Source organism: Vicugna pacos, chromosome 15 (assembly GCF_048564905.1).
Source record: "Vicugna pacos chromosome 15, VicPac4, whole genome shotgun sequence".
NCBI classification, from domain to species: Eukaryota; Metazoa; Chordata; class Mammalia; order Artiodactyla; family Camelidae; genus Vicugna; species Vicugna pacos.
The window spans coordinates 52430911-52443946 of NC_133001.1; the positions used below are offsets into that span (position 1 = coordinate 52430911).

The 13036-nt window shown below is 38.2% G+C and overlaps 1 protein-coding gene across 2 annotated transcripts; it reads left to right on the top strand.

Annotated features, from left to right (window-relative positions):
* The first annotated feature begins 10742 nt into the window (after nt 1-10742).
* On the top strand, nt 10743-12717 carry LOC102526472 (splicing factor U2AF 35 kDa subunit). 2 transcript variants are annotated; one of them, XM_072938346.1, is made up of 2 exons: nt 10744-11366; nt 11466-12717. In XM_072938346.1, the coding sequence occupies exons 1-2, from the start codon at nt 10780-10782 to the stop codon at nt 11491-11493; spliced, it is 615 nt and encodes a 204-aa protein (XP_072794447.1). In that variant the 5' UTR covers nt 10744-10779; the 3' UTR covers nt 11494-12717. The 2 variants fall into 2 exon arrangements, with proteins under 2 accessions (XP_072794446.1, XP_072794447.1); XM_072938345.1 differs by having other exon boundaries at nt 10743-12717.
* The last annotated feature ends 319 nt before the right edge of the window (nt 12718-13036 follow it).

The following is a 13036-nucleotide window of genomic DNA, read 5'->3' on the forward strand; positions in this document are numbered from 1 at the left end:
AGAAATTACAATTAGGTTGCAGTTCTTTGGGTGTTTCTGATCTATTCACGAAGATATAAAAATTCTGTGTTTATAAGCAGAAGGCCGGTGGGAGAAAGGAAGAGAAAACAGATCAATGGTGCTGATATATTTAAACAAGAACAACAAACTCCTAGGAAGTACTCCGCATACATAACTTAGGCGCAATTTCTTTCATGATTTGCATGGTAAACCTAGAACGTAAAGTACTGACATGCAGAAAGATCTTAAGTTTCTCCAGAATGTTCTGTGAAGTTAGTAACCACTGATGATCATTGTCTAGATTCATTAGCCCATTGCAGGTTGAAAACTGTTAATATGCCATCATCTCTTCCTCACTCTCAGCTATAATGTTTCTATACACAAGAAATTCTGAAATCATTTATTTGGTTACCCTGCTGGCAAAGGCGTTATATGTCTGTTATATTTTTAAAAATAAGTTACGTGCCTAATATGCCTTTTTTTTTTACTGTTATTATGGAGTCCTCTATTTTAAATTCCATGTATTCTATTTCATTTTGTTAGCTCCTCACTTTTTAAAAAATCTTCTGGTTCACAAGAAGTTTCCTTGAATTGGCTCCTGAGTCTTTTTGACATGACCTTTCTACTCTGATAGCTTCTGGAATGACAAGATGTTCTGGGTTTATCGTATCCCGAACAGGAGTCCTGGTTCCATGCAGAGGGAAATTGTATTTTACGAGAGTGAAATCTAGGCAACAGTAGACCAACTCACATTTAAAATGTAAATCATTGAAAATCTCACTTGAGTTGATGCTCTAATTCTGTTGCTGAGTTTCCTCAGACAAGTTTATTTTCAGGATCTTTCATTTGGTTGAGATGCAAGAGTAACTTGTAAGACAATACTTCTTGAAACTTCCCAAACCTGAAGAAGGAAACAGATAAAGAGATCCGGGAAGCACAGACAGTACCAAAGACGATCACACCAAGACACTCTGCAATAAAAATAGTAAAATTTGTAGATAAAGAGAGACTATTGCAAGCATCAAGGGAAAAGCAACAACTTATACACAACAGAACTCCTGTGAAGCTCTCAGCTGACTCTTCAGCAGAAACTCTGCAAGCCAGAAGGGAGCGCCGTAATTTATTTAAAGTGATGAAAGGGGAAAACCTGCACCCAAGAATAGTCCACCTGGCAAGGCATCATTCAGACTGAATGAAGAGATCAAATGTTTTACAGACAAGCAAGAGCTAAAAATGTTCAGCCCCACCAAACCATCTTTATAAGAAATGTTAAAGGGGCTTTTTTCTAAGTGAAAAAAAAGGCTACAATCAGAAATATGAAAAATTATAAAAGACAAAAATCTCATTGGTAAAAACAAACAATAAAATCAGCGAAATTAACAATAAAGCTAACAGGAAGGTTAAAAGACAAACATAGTAAAATCTCCTATACCCACCATAAGTATTTAAGGAATACATAAAACAAAAAGATTTAAAATATCATGTTGGATATAGTAAAAGTGGGGTGGGAGAATGGAAACGCACTGTTGTCAAAATGCATTGAAACTTAAAATATCAGCAGCTTTAAATAAATATGTATATGTAGAGATTTCTATATATAAATCTCTATAACGTTGAGTTTGGATTCTGAAAGATTTCTGTAATACTAAACTTGTCAAATGTTGTGAATAAGATATTCTAAATACAAAGAAAAAAGGTATTATTTAAAAACTAAAAAAATTGTTGGCAGCACATTTAACTTGTAACTGGTTAATTATCTGGGTAAAGAGGTCTCTGGGGAAAGAGCATATACTTGCTGGGTCAACATGTCATAGAACGGGCTGTATGAGGTCATTCTTTTTGAACCTACTGTTAATATTTAAAGCAGATGATGACAAAATACTGATATGCATACAGTTCAAAATTCACTGAAGTAAGATATCAAGTTTCTTTTAAACTCTTGATAATTGTACAAATACAATGCACATAAATTTTTATGAAGTTACATTTGTGTTCGGGTATGAAACCAAATTATAAATTGTGGACATATGAACAAATAATTATGCTCTCTTGCTGTGGAGATGAACACTTTATCTTGGAACTGCTTATTCCTCCAGGTGTTTTCAGAGTAATTTCCAGTTAATAAAAATAGTGTAATAATATACAAAAGTGAAAATTACCCTCATATAAAGCCCTCCCAGAAAAGCAGTTGAAGGTCTTTACTTGCTTAAGTGTATGGCCAGAGGTTATCAGTACACTAATAATGGACAATAATGAGTTAGATTTTTCCAAAGCAAGTATTTTTTTCTGAGCTGGCACGGTAGATAGGCATGTTTTATGCTTGAGGCATGAACAGAATACGTTTAAAATCAAACTGATGGATTGTTACATAGAGACACTGCAGATGGCCACAGGATATTAACATGAAACTTTCAGATAAGGAAAGAAAGATCAGGGAATGTTTAAAATTCAATTATTATGAACTCAGAATTTCAATTTTCACCCCCTTTCTAGAATAATATGATTTTTAACATCACCAAATTTGCATGTGACTCAGCATTGAAAAAAACAAAAAACAAAAAAAAAAGAGTGTCAGATCATCAATAATTCAAACTGTGCTTCCTGTTAGATAGACATTTCATTTTCTTGCTATCCCTAAACACCCTTCTAGGGAAGTGACTGTACTCTAGTTTCACTCCTTGGAAACCAGACAGTGTTCGTACAAAGACTTCTAGATTAAAATTCTTGAACTATACTGGTCGAAAGACAAAATTCCTCCCCTAAGCTAACTCACTGTAACATCCCTTTAAAATAAAACTAAGTGAACATGCTCCCTTTCTCTTCCATTACTGCTTGTATAGTGTGCGCAATCAGAACAGGTCAAGGCGTTTCAGATGAGTGGGCAGAGAAAAGCTCAGATTCTGCTTCTGCAGGTGCACTGACTCGACAGCCCTAGCAACTCATACCTTATTATGAGCAGGTAACAGGCAAAGGAGCGGGCATCCCTATTTACAGCAACAGATGTACAATGTGGACTCAGAGCTGCAACATTTGCTTTCATTTTTTGCTTCTTACTGGACAGTACTTTTGAGAAAGTTTCTTAACCCCTTTGGGCCTGTTTCCTCGTTTATGAAAATGTGCATCAAAAAAGCCACCACTTAGAATTTTGGTGGCTTTTGACATTGGACTGAGTCCAATGGCTAGCAATGTGATTTAAAAAATTATATCCTTAGATATTCTTTCTTCATCCTTCTAAGGCTTCTAAAGAAGCATTCATGCCCTTTAAAAATTTTCCCTGACCATTAATAATGATAATAATAGCAGTTATCATTCTTTGAGCCCTTATTCTGTGGCTGTTCTAAGGATTGGCAAGGATCCTCTCACTATATGTGGAAGGTTCTATTGTTACCCTCATTTTACAGATCAGAAAGCTGAAACTCAAGGAATGTAAGTCATATCATCAAGTCTCCACAGTGGTACATGGGAGAGTGAGGGCTCAGATCGAGCTGTCTGAGAGGAAGTCCTTGATCTCCACATTGCGGTTTTCCACCCACAATGTGATGCTCACTGCATGTGGTACTCCTCATTCATGGGATTTACTGAACTATACTGTACTTGTCTCCCTGTCTCTACATCATCAGATCCTGGAGGGAATGGACCACTTCCACATCCAACTACAGGAGGTAAGAAATGGAAGGCACACAAAGCATTAAAAAAAAAACAGTGCTTGTGAAAGTTTAGCATGAAATATATTTCGATAAGAAAGAGTTAAACAGCAAAACACAGCTCTCATGAGTGTAAGAATAGCTGTGGTCCGCACTGCAGGGAATAATAGAAAATGCTACCCAGGAAGTAGCTACAGAAAATGCAATCAACATTTTATGTTCCTGCACCTTCCTCTTTACATTAAAGTCTTAGGTGGGCAAGAATGCTTTCTCATTAATTTTTTAGCCCCTATGTCTAACAGTATGTCAGATACAAAGTAATGATTTAAAGAATGTTTATCAAATTGACCACACATTTGAAGTATTTTCTTTATTCCAAAAGTGGGGGCAGTTTATTAAGCCCTCCATTCTGCCCAAGAAGTCAAATATGTATAGATCTTAGGAAGCTGATATTAAAATTCATGAAGAATCATAAATGTGCAAGAATGGTCAAAGTAATTCTAAGAAAGGATAGGATAGTGGCTTTGCCTTACTACATATTATATACCAAAATGCTATTAATTAGGTGAGTAGGATATGATACAGATTTGACCAACAAGTCAATGAAATAAAAGATTAGAAAACTGAGCTTATACATATGTAAGACCTGATGTATAAAATAGTAACATACTTTGTCTGAATAAGTATTTCAACTGAGTAGTGAAAAATAAATTATTGAACAAATGGCTTTGGGTTAGTTGAGTATCCACTGTGGGTGTCTGTGTAGGGGATCAAGTCAGGATATTCTCCATAGTAAATTCTAGGTAGATTAAAAAGGAATTTGTATAAATAAAACAAAGGTATCACCAGAATGGCCATGATTCAAAAGTCCATGAATGATAAAATGCTGGGTAGGGTGTGGAGAAAAGGGAATCCACCTACACTGCTGGTGGAAATGTAGTTTGGTGCAGCCATTACGGAAAACAGTATGGAGATTCTTCAAAAGACTAAGAATAGACTTATCAGGTGATCCAGCAATCCCACTCCTGGGCATGCATCCAGAGAGAACTCTAATTTGAAAAGATACACGCACCCCAGTGTTCACAGAAACACTATATACAATAGCCAAGACATGGAGGCAACCTAAATTGCCACTGACAGAGGACTGGATAAAGAAGTTGTGGTATATTTATACAATAGAATACTACTCAGCCATAAAAAAGAAGAAAATAATGCCATTTGCAGCGACATGGATGGACCTAGAGATCATCATTCTAAGTGAAGTAAGCCAGAAAGAGAAAGAAAAATACCATATATCACTCATATGTGGAATCTAAAAAAAAAAAAAAAAGAAAAAGAAAGAAAAAAGGGACACTGTGAACTCATCTACAAAACAGAAATGGACTCACAGACATAGTAAACAATCTTATGGTTACTGGAGAAAGGGGCTGGGATGGGATAAATTTGGGAGTTTGAGACTTACAAATGTTAGCCACTATATATAAAAGTAGATTTTAAAAAGTTTCTGCTGTATAGCACAGGGAACTATGTTCAATATCTTGTAATAACCTTTAATGAAAAAAATATGAAAACAAATATATATATGTACATGCATGACTGGGACATCATGCTGTTCACCAGAAACACTGTAACTGACTCTACATACATACATACATACATACATACATACATACATACATAAATAACAAAAGACAAAACAAAACAAAAATAAACCCATAAATGAAAATCTAGAAAGCTGTTAGAATAAAGATACTGTGTTCTCTTTAGAGTTACTAGAATATCACAAACTTCTAAATTTCATGTACTCTGTTGTTTCTCTGTGCCTCGTGTGACACTATACTGAACACTGAACGGATCTCCTGACATCATTATTAATTGTGGTATTCTCTGAGTGAGGTGGATTGAAATAAATATCTCATCCCTCGGAACCTCTATTTTTAAAGGAGTTTATTCAAATTTATGTTTGGATGTGGATTTGGTTGCTCTGTCTAGACATGACGCAGGTGGATCTCTTGGCATTTGGGGCCGATTATAAGTGACTAGTTGTTCTTGTCACCTTTTGCTCTGACCTCAGTGATGGGACAGTATATTTTCAGACATCAGCAAAACTTAAGAATGTGGCTCGTGTTGTAGAGGCTTATGAAAAAGGGAATGCCAAGGCACAGTTTCAGAGCTGGTTTGGTTCCTGGTGAGTGAAATACTATTATTAGTATCATCTGCTGTGAAGGAGCATGAAACATAACACATTTCAGCAAGCGAACCCATAAGTAAGAAAATGGTTTTTTTGTGCTTCAGTGAACTTGAATGAGATTAGAAAATCAACCTATGTATTCCAATGTTAAGTCATTGTTAATATCTGGCATCATTAAAAACAAAAACATGAATATTTCACAACAAAAAGTTTGGGCAGCAATTAATGAAAGATAAATAAAAAGCAGGTACATTTTGGAAGATAAGAAACATCTGTGTTGGTTTTAGTGTGTAGGACATTATTGGATCCATTGATCTGCACTATCTCAGATAAAGTTTTGTTAACTAAATTTTGCATGAAAGTTTTGCATTTGATATTAACCATGTTGCCTTAGAAGTCTAGATAATTTATATTTATTTATCAAGGTACTTCTTAGATGTCACGTGCTCACCTTCATTGGGGCAATGATAGAAGTGCAATCGTCCCATCTCTTTCCTGAGTCATCAGTTTCTCTCTTTATTGGATCCCTCTTAACATCTTATGCACAGATGTAAAAATCAATCCTCATTTGACTGACATGAATATATTCTTTACTTATGTATAGGGAAACAATAACGAACAACGTGCCTCTAGATGTCCCCACATCCTTCCCTCTCATGTTCTTTCCTCCACTGGGTCCCCATCACTGTGCAGCTTCTTTTCTTACCATGATTGTCAGTGACCTGCTTGTGGACATACCCAATAGTCACTGATCCTACTTGACTTCACAGAAGAATTTGACAAATTGACCATTTCTTCTTGGCTTTTTGATTGAATAGCGATCTGATTTCCCCTGACTTCACTGGCCATTCTGCATTAGATTAAAAATATATATTCCTGGTTTTCCTCCCTGCATAAATTCCAAATATTAGGAAATTTTAGGACATAGTATAGATCTCCCTTCCTTTTTTATCTACAAATTATCAGTAAGTGATCTCATTCAGTCTATGGTTCATAAATTTTTTTCCCAGCCTCACTATTTCCCAATTAGGCCAAACGTACATACATGCATCTTCATGTTGTTCTGTCCTTCTTTCTTGAATAGCTTCTCCTTTGATCCAACTTCTCCAGCCAAAAAATTAGTTTCTTCTCATTCATTCATCCACATGCAATCCATCAAGAAATCCTACCAACTTTATTTCCAAAATATATGCCAAGTAGAAGTAAATCACATCATTTCAATCTCACTGTGCCCATGCTGCTTAGAGCAGTCAGCATTTTATATTATAACTCCTGCAAAAGCCTCCTAACCTTGCTTCTGCATTCATTCCCTATAATTAATTCACTTCTCATTCAGATATCTAATTATATATATATAAAAAAGATCACATTTATCCCTTTATGCATCTCTTGTAGTTTCACATCTTAGTAAAAATCCTAACACTTTTTATAACTAGAGCTCAGTTTGAATGCCATCTCCTTAGAGGAGACTTCCTGATCATTCAGTCTAAAATTCTACCTGTTCCCTTGCTGTTTCTTAGCATGAAGTTCCATAACATAAGAACCTTGGCTCTCTTGTTTTCCCTCGATTTCCACTAACTAGAAAGGCATCTGACATAGAGAAGTTGATCAACAGATATCATTTGAAAGAATATGTGAATTCATGTTGCTGTTTATTTGCCATCTTTTACACTGATTTTTGATCTCCATGAGACCAATGACAAATGGTGACTCTTTGTATCATCTATAATCTCTGTGTGGCAGAGGAAAATCAACGTATCGGTGAATTTTTGAATAAATGTAAAAATCACTAACATGGCTTCCACCATCAGATTTCTCAATAGTTCTCAACAATGAGATCCAAATGCAAAATTATCTCATTTCATAGTATATGATTTGAAGAAAAGAGCAGTATAGAAGTCGGAGGGGAGGTGAACAGTGTTTGTAAACAGAGAATTTCTAAAAAGGAACCGATCGGTACCTAAAGGAATCCACTGAGAAGAATACCGTTTACAGATGTGAAGAAGCAAAGAAATAGTGAAGACATACGTTACGGCCAGGGGGATGGTGACACAGACAGATGGATCATGGCAAAATTTATTTCCCAAGTGGCTACAGTGATATTCTCCATCCCACATGCTTGTCTTATGCTGTGACCTTGACACTTTTTTTTCATCAAATAATGGGGCCTAAAAATATGGAGTCTATGTCCCCTACCCTTGAAACTAGGCAGAGTCTTGTGAGTGTCTCAACTAACATAAAACAGGAGAATTAATGGTACATGATGTCTGAGTTTGGACCATAAGAGTGCCATACACTTCCAACGTGTTCTGTTGGATCACTCACCCTTGGGATCCAGCAATCACGTGGTAAGCAACGCCAAGCAGCTACGAGAAGAGATCCCGCCAACCGTCTCAATTGAAGCTGGCATCAATGATTAGACCTATAAGAGAGGGAACCGTCAGGTAAGCCAGGCCCTGACATTAAGTCACCCTAGCCTTCCCAGGAGATGCTCAGAAGTGACGAAGCAGAGACAAGCCATTCTGTCTGTGCCCTTTCCAAATGGCTGCCCCACAGAATCTGTAGCATAATAGAATGGTGGTTGTTTGAATACGTCGCTAAGTTTGGTGTGGTTGTCATGCAGTAATAAGGACCCAGATCTGTATAGCCAGGGCCACCACACTTCCCGCTGTGCTGTGTTGTGTTGCCCATTTCCATTGGACAGTTTTACTCACAAGGAACTAGACCCTTTGTGGAGCAGACCTGTTTTGTTATTAGTCTTGAGGAATGCGCAGTGGCCTTTGTTTTGAATTTTGAACTCATCTGAACTGCCTTTTATTTCCTCTGGCACACATTTGCCATCTTGTGCTCTCAGATTTTTCCTGGCATGAAGTAGTCATAACAACCCACTTTATCTAACCTCAAAGATTCATGCACATGTGAAAGAGCTTTGCTAACAGTGAATTCGATTTTGCAGATGGGAAGAATTGTTACAGCTGTCAATAACAACTATTTAGCAGTTTTCATAGACATTTTGATTACATTGGTGTCAAGCTTTGCAAATTTCTTTCATTATCTCTGCTTCTATCTGATTTCCGACTTCACACTACTACAGAGACCTACAGAGATAAGACTTAATGCAGACATAAAATTGAGAGGCTCTAGAAGGCTACATAATTTACATCCTCCTATGTATCCAACCAGAATTCTAAGACTATTCTGGCTAAGACTGACCAGAATAAAACAAAAAAAACAATAAAAAACTATGCTTTAAACTTTGAGGGACTCAAACTTTTCACGTGGGAACACATAAACAAATTGAGAGTGCATGGGGTGCAGTTTATATTTTAATATCTGGGAGATAATTGGAAGATATTTTATATTGCAGGATATTCTAGGTTTTGGATTAACTAAATTCTTGCTTAATTATTGTTCGATGAGCATGTTTTGGTACAACCACTGAGTTGGATAACATTAAGGTAAAAAATGGGAAAGAAGAGGGTCCGTATCTCAATGTGTGAATTGGCTTTGGGGAAAATGTAACTGGAATAATAGTCCTACACATTGAGGTGATTTCCGGAGACAACATTAAACAGATAATTATAAGAAACCATGAGCCTTAGTATGTCATTAATCCTAGGAGGTTACAAAGGGTCAACTGTAAGGTTTAAAATGTGAACTTAAAAAGGTAAAGTGTTCTGATTCTTTTATGAGTTCCTCCTTCTAGAGAGTTATTAATAGTTCTCACTGACAACTGAACTGATTGTTTAACTCTACAGAGTAACAGAATAAGAAAATACGGGGGATTGCCACGAACAATTACCTACCTATAAGGGAGATAAAGGAATTTCCCCTCCATCTTTGCATCTCCTTCCCAAAGGCTGTCGTTTGGGATAAAGACTAACTTGAGTCTTGGTGCTAGGGATTGGAGTTTTTAGAAGAGTGACTAAAAGTTCAAAAGTTCTATATGTTTTGAAATACTATTTTTCTTTTGTCTTTTTTTTTGTATATTTTTAATTTTGCTGTGACGTGAGATATTAAAAGTCATTTCAGTATGTGCTGTTTGTGTCCTATTGTTTTGGCTATTCTGGGCCAGAGGAAGGAGATGAGGAAGGAGGAAAGCAGGGAGGAAGGATACTCTCTGCCCCAAACCCTGTGGCTCCTTTAAGAGACAAAAGTATTTGGTTGGAAGAATAATGCAGTACACCAAGCTCCCTGTTGATCGTGAGGCGGGAAGCCCCATAAAAAGACTGGCAGGACCCCTAGGCAGGACCGCTGCTCTCCTTTTAGCACCGTCCAGTTCCCTGGCCCAGAGGCTTTATCTCACTTTTTGCCTCTAAAGCGGCTAACTTACACCTAGAATTCTATTGGCTCCCTGAGTTGACTCCTGATTGGTTATTAATCTCACTCCTGATTGGTTATTACTCTCACTCCTGATTGGTTATTACTCTCACTCCTGATTGGCTATGACTCTCACTCCTGATTGGTTATTAATCTCACTTCTGATTGGTCCACTTCCCTAACTTCTGATTTTTCCATTTGTAGTACTTCATTTGCATGGAGCTCACTCCTGATTGAATCGGGCTAGTTCTACAAAGCTTGTTCCCTGATTGGTTGACTTCTGTTGTACTTTATTTGCATATGATGTTGCAAAGTGTAAAACTGGCAGCCTATAAAAGGCGTGTGTAAACCTACAGACGGGGTCCAGAGCTTCCTGAGTGCTCCAACTCCAGTGCTGTGTGGTCTCTCGCCTGGATCCAGGTAGCTGTCCCAACTGAGCTATAACACATTTTTCCGCAACAATTGGACAGAGCCTCAGTCAACCAACCAGAATGGTGAGTGGGGCTTAAAGTTTTAGGAATTATCTTCAAATTGTTCCTTTATAGGTAAGAGGAAAAAGAGATTGGATTCCGCGGGCGTCAGGCCGTCGGTGTTGGCAGCAGTGTCGGCGGTGGCCGGTGGGGAATGGCGGAGTACTTGGCCTCCATCTTCGGCACCGAGAAAGACAAAGTCAACTGCTCATTTTATTTCAAGATCGGAGCGTGTCGCCATGGAGACAGATGCTCTCGGCTGCACAACAAACCGAACTTTAGCCAGACCATCTTGATTCAAAACATCTATCGTAATCCCCAAAACAGTGCACAGACGGCTGGCGGCTCACACTGTGCCGTGAGCGATGTCGAGATGCAGGAGCACTATGATGAGTTTTTTGAGGAGGTTTTCACGGAGATGGAGGAGAAGTACGGGGAGGTGGAGGAGATGAACGTCTGTGACAACCTTGGAGACCACCTCGTTGGGAATGTGTACGTGAAGTTTCGCCGTGAAGGGGATGCAGAAAAGGCCGTGATTGACTTGAACAACCGCTGGCTTAACGGGCAGCCTATCCATGCCGAGCTCTCCCCTGTGACCGACTTCAGAGAAGCCTGCTGCCGGCAGTACGAGATGGGAGAGTGCTCGCGAGGAGGCTTCTGCAACTTCATGCATCTGAAGCCCATTTCTCGGGAGCTGCGGCGGGAGTTGTACGAGCAACGTCGCAAGAAGCGTAGGTCGAGGTCCCGGTCCCAGGAGCGTCGCTCTCGGTCGAGAGACCGCGGTCGAGGCGGAGGCGGCTGCGGCGGCGGCGGATGGGAGCGCGACTGGAGGCGGTCGAGAGATCGGGAGAGATCCGGGCGGTTCTGAGCCATGCCGTTTTTACGAATGTCTGCTGGAGGCAAGTCGTGACTGGCCCAAGACTGTAGTTCTCCAACTGTGGTATCCAGATCAGCATCACCAGGAAATTTGTTAGAACTGTTGATTCTCAGACCGCACCACAGACCTACTGAATCAGCCAGTGTTGAGGTGGCGAGCAGCATGTTTTTGTATCTTTCTTTCGTCTTTTGAATGATGTCACATTGTTCTTTTTATTTTTCACCTGTGAGACTAATGAGTTAAAAAGAGACCAGGGATCTCTTTAAAAAGCTAAATAAAATTTAAGTAGCCAACGTGTGAAAGGCTCTGATTAAGTAACTTTTGAGAGTCCAGGGCCCATACTTAGCAGGCAATAGTGCATTCCATAATCGCTTTTTATGTTCTTAAAACTACGGGATTTGTGAAGTCAAACATGGAGAATGGTACAGCCATATTAAGCCACAGCTTTAGGGTTTATGTCCTTGGTCCACTCATTCTTGAGAAGATGGCTAAGTATATACAAATCTATTCAATAGTTAATACAAAATATTTTCTGATTTATAGCATCCTTTCACATTTGTTTTTACAGTTATTAGAAAAGTCTATGAATTATACGTTAGTCTCATTTTATAGTTGAGAGGAATGTGTTGAGAAAAGTTACAGACCTACTCACAGTCACTAAACCGAGTACAAATCAAATCCAATTCTTCTGTTCCCATATTTTATATCCTTTCCATGTTGAAGAAATAAAAGTCCAAGGAAGTAAATAAACAGAAGTACCAACTATAACACTTTATATTTACCATAGAAGAGTGATAAAAATATAATTGCTGGCACATTGAAAATTAATACATAGGAAGAAGAGAGTATAGTAAGTCAATACAATACAAGCCAACCAACTAATAGGATTCCTAAAGCAGACGTGAGAGCCCTTACATACGCAGTGTGCTCATAAAGGCTGATTGTTTTAGTGATGAGGTTTCCTAGGTTAAACTAATCACGGTTATGTATTACAGTATTCAAAGTTCTCAAATTGCCCATAAGTAATTTAATACATCTGACCTGAATGGTTGCAGGCACTGCCAAGACACATTTGTGGAGCTGCATTATCATCTAGACTATAATGTTACATAGAGCTAATCCAAATGTTGGGTTTTTTTTTTTTCCCTCTAAACTTCCTTATGAATGTCAAACAGATAAGTCTGATTTGGGTATCAATAAAGGCCTTTAAAGTGACTTCTCCAGAGACGTTGCATCCCCTCTGTGCATGCACAGCGGTCCCGCAGGCTCACAGGTGGAGGCTGGCCTTGACTGACAAAGTGGGAGAAATATTTTGCTGTGAAGGAGTTTAACCACCATAAAAGATAATTTGCTTGTCCAAAAATGAGATAAACTGAATCAGGCTTTTAATTACAAGTGCATTGTTATTTCTTTTTGCCTATTACTTTTAAATGAGATTTTAGTGCTGGAGACCTTCAAAGAAAAATAAAAATACAGTCAAAGCCTTACTATTATTCCCACCAGTAACATGTATGCTTGAAAACTGTGACTTTTC

Coding starts and splice junctions, on each gene's coding strand:
- LOC102526472 (XM_072938345.1), top strand. CDS start 10,780: ATGGCGGAGTACTTGGCCTCCATCTTCGGCACCGAGAAAGACAAAGTC.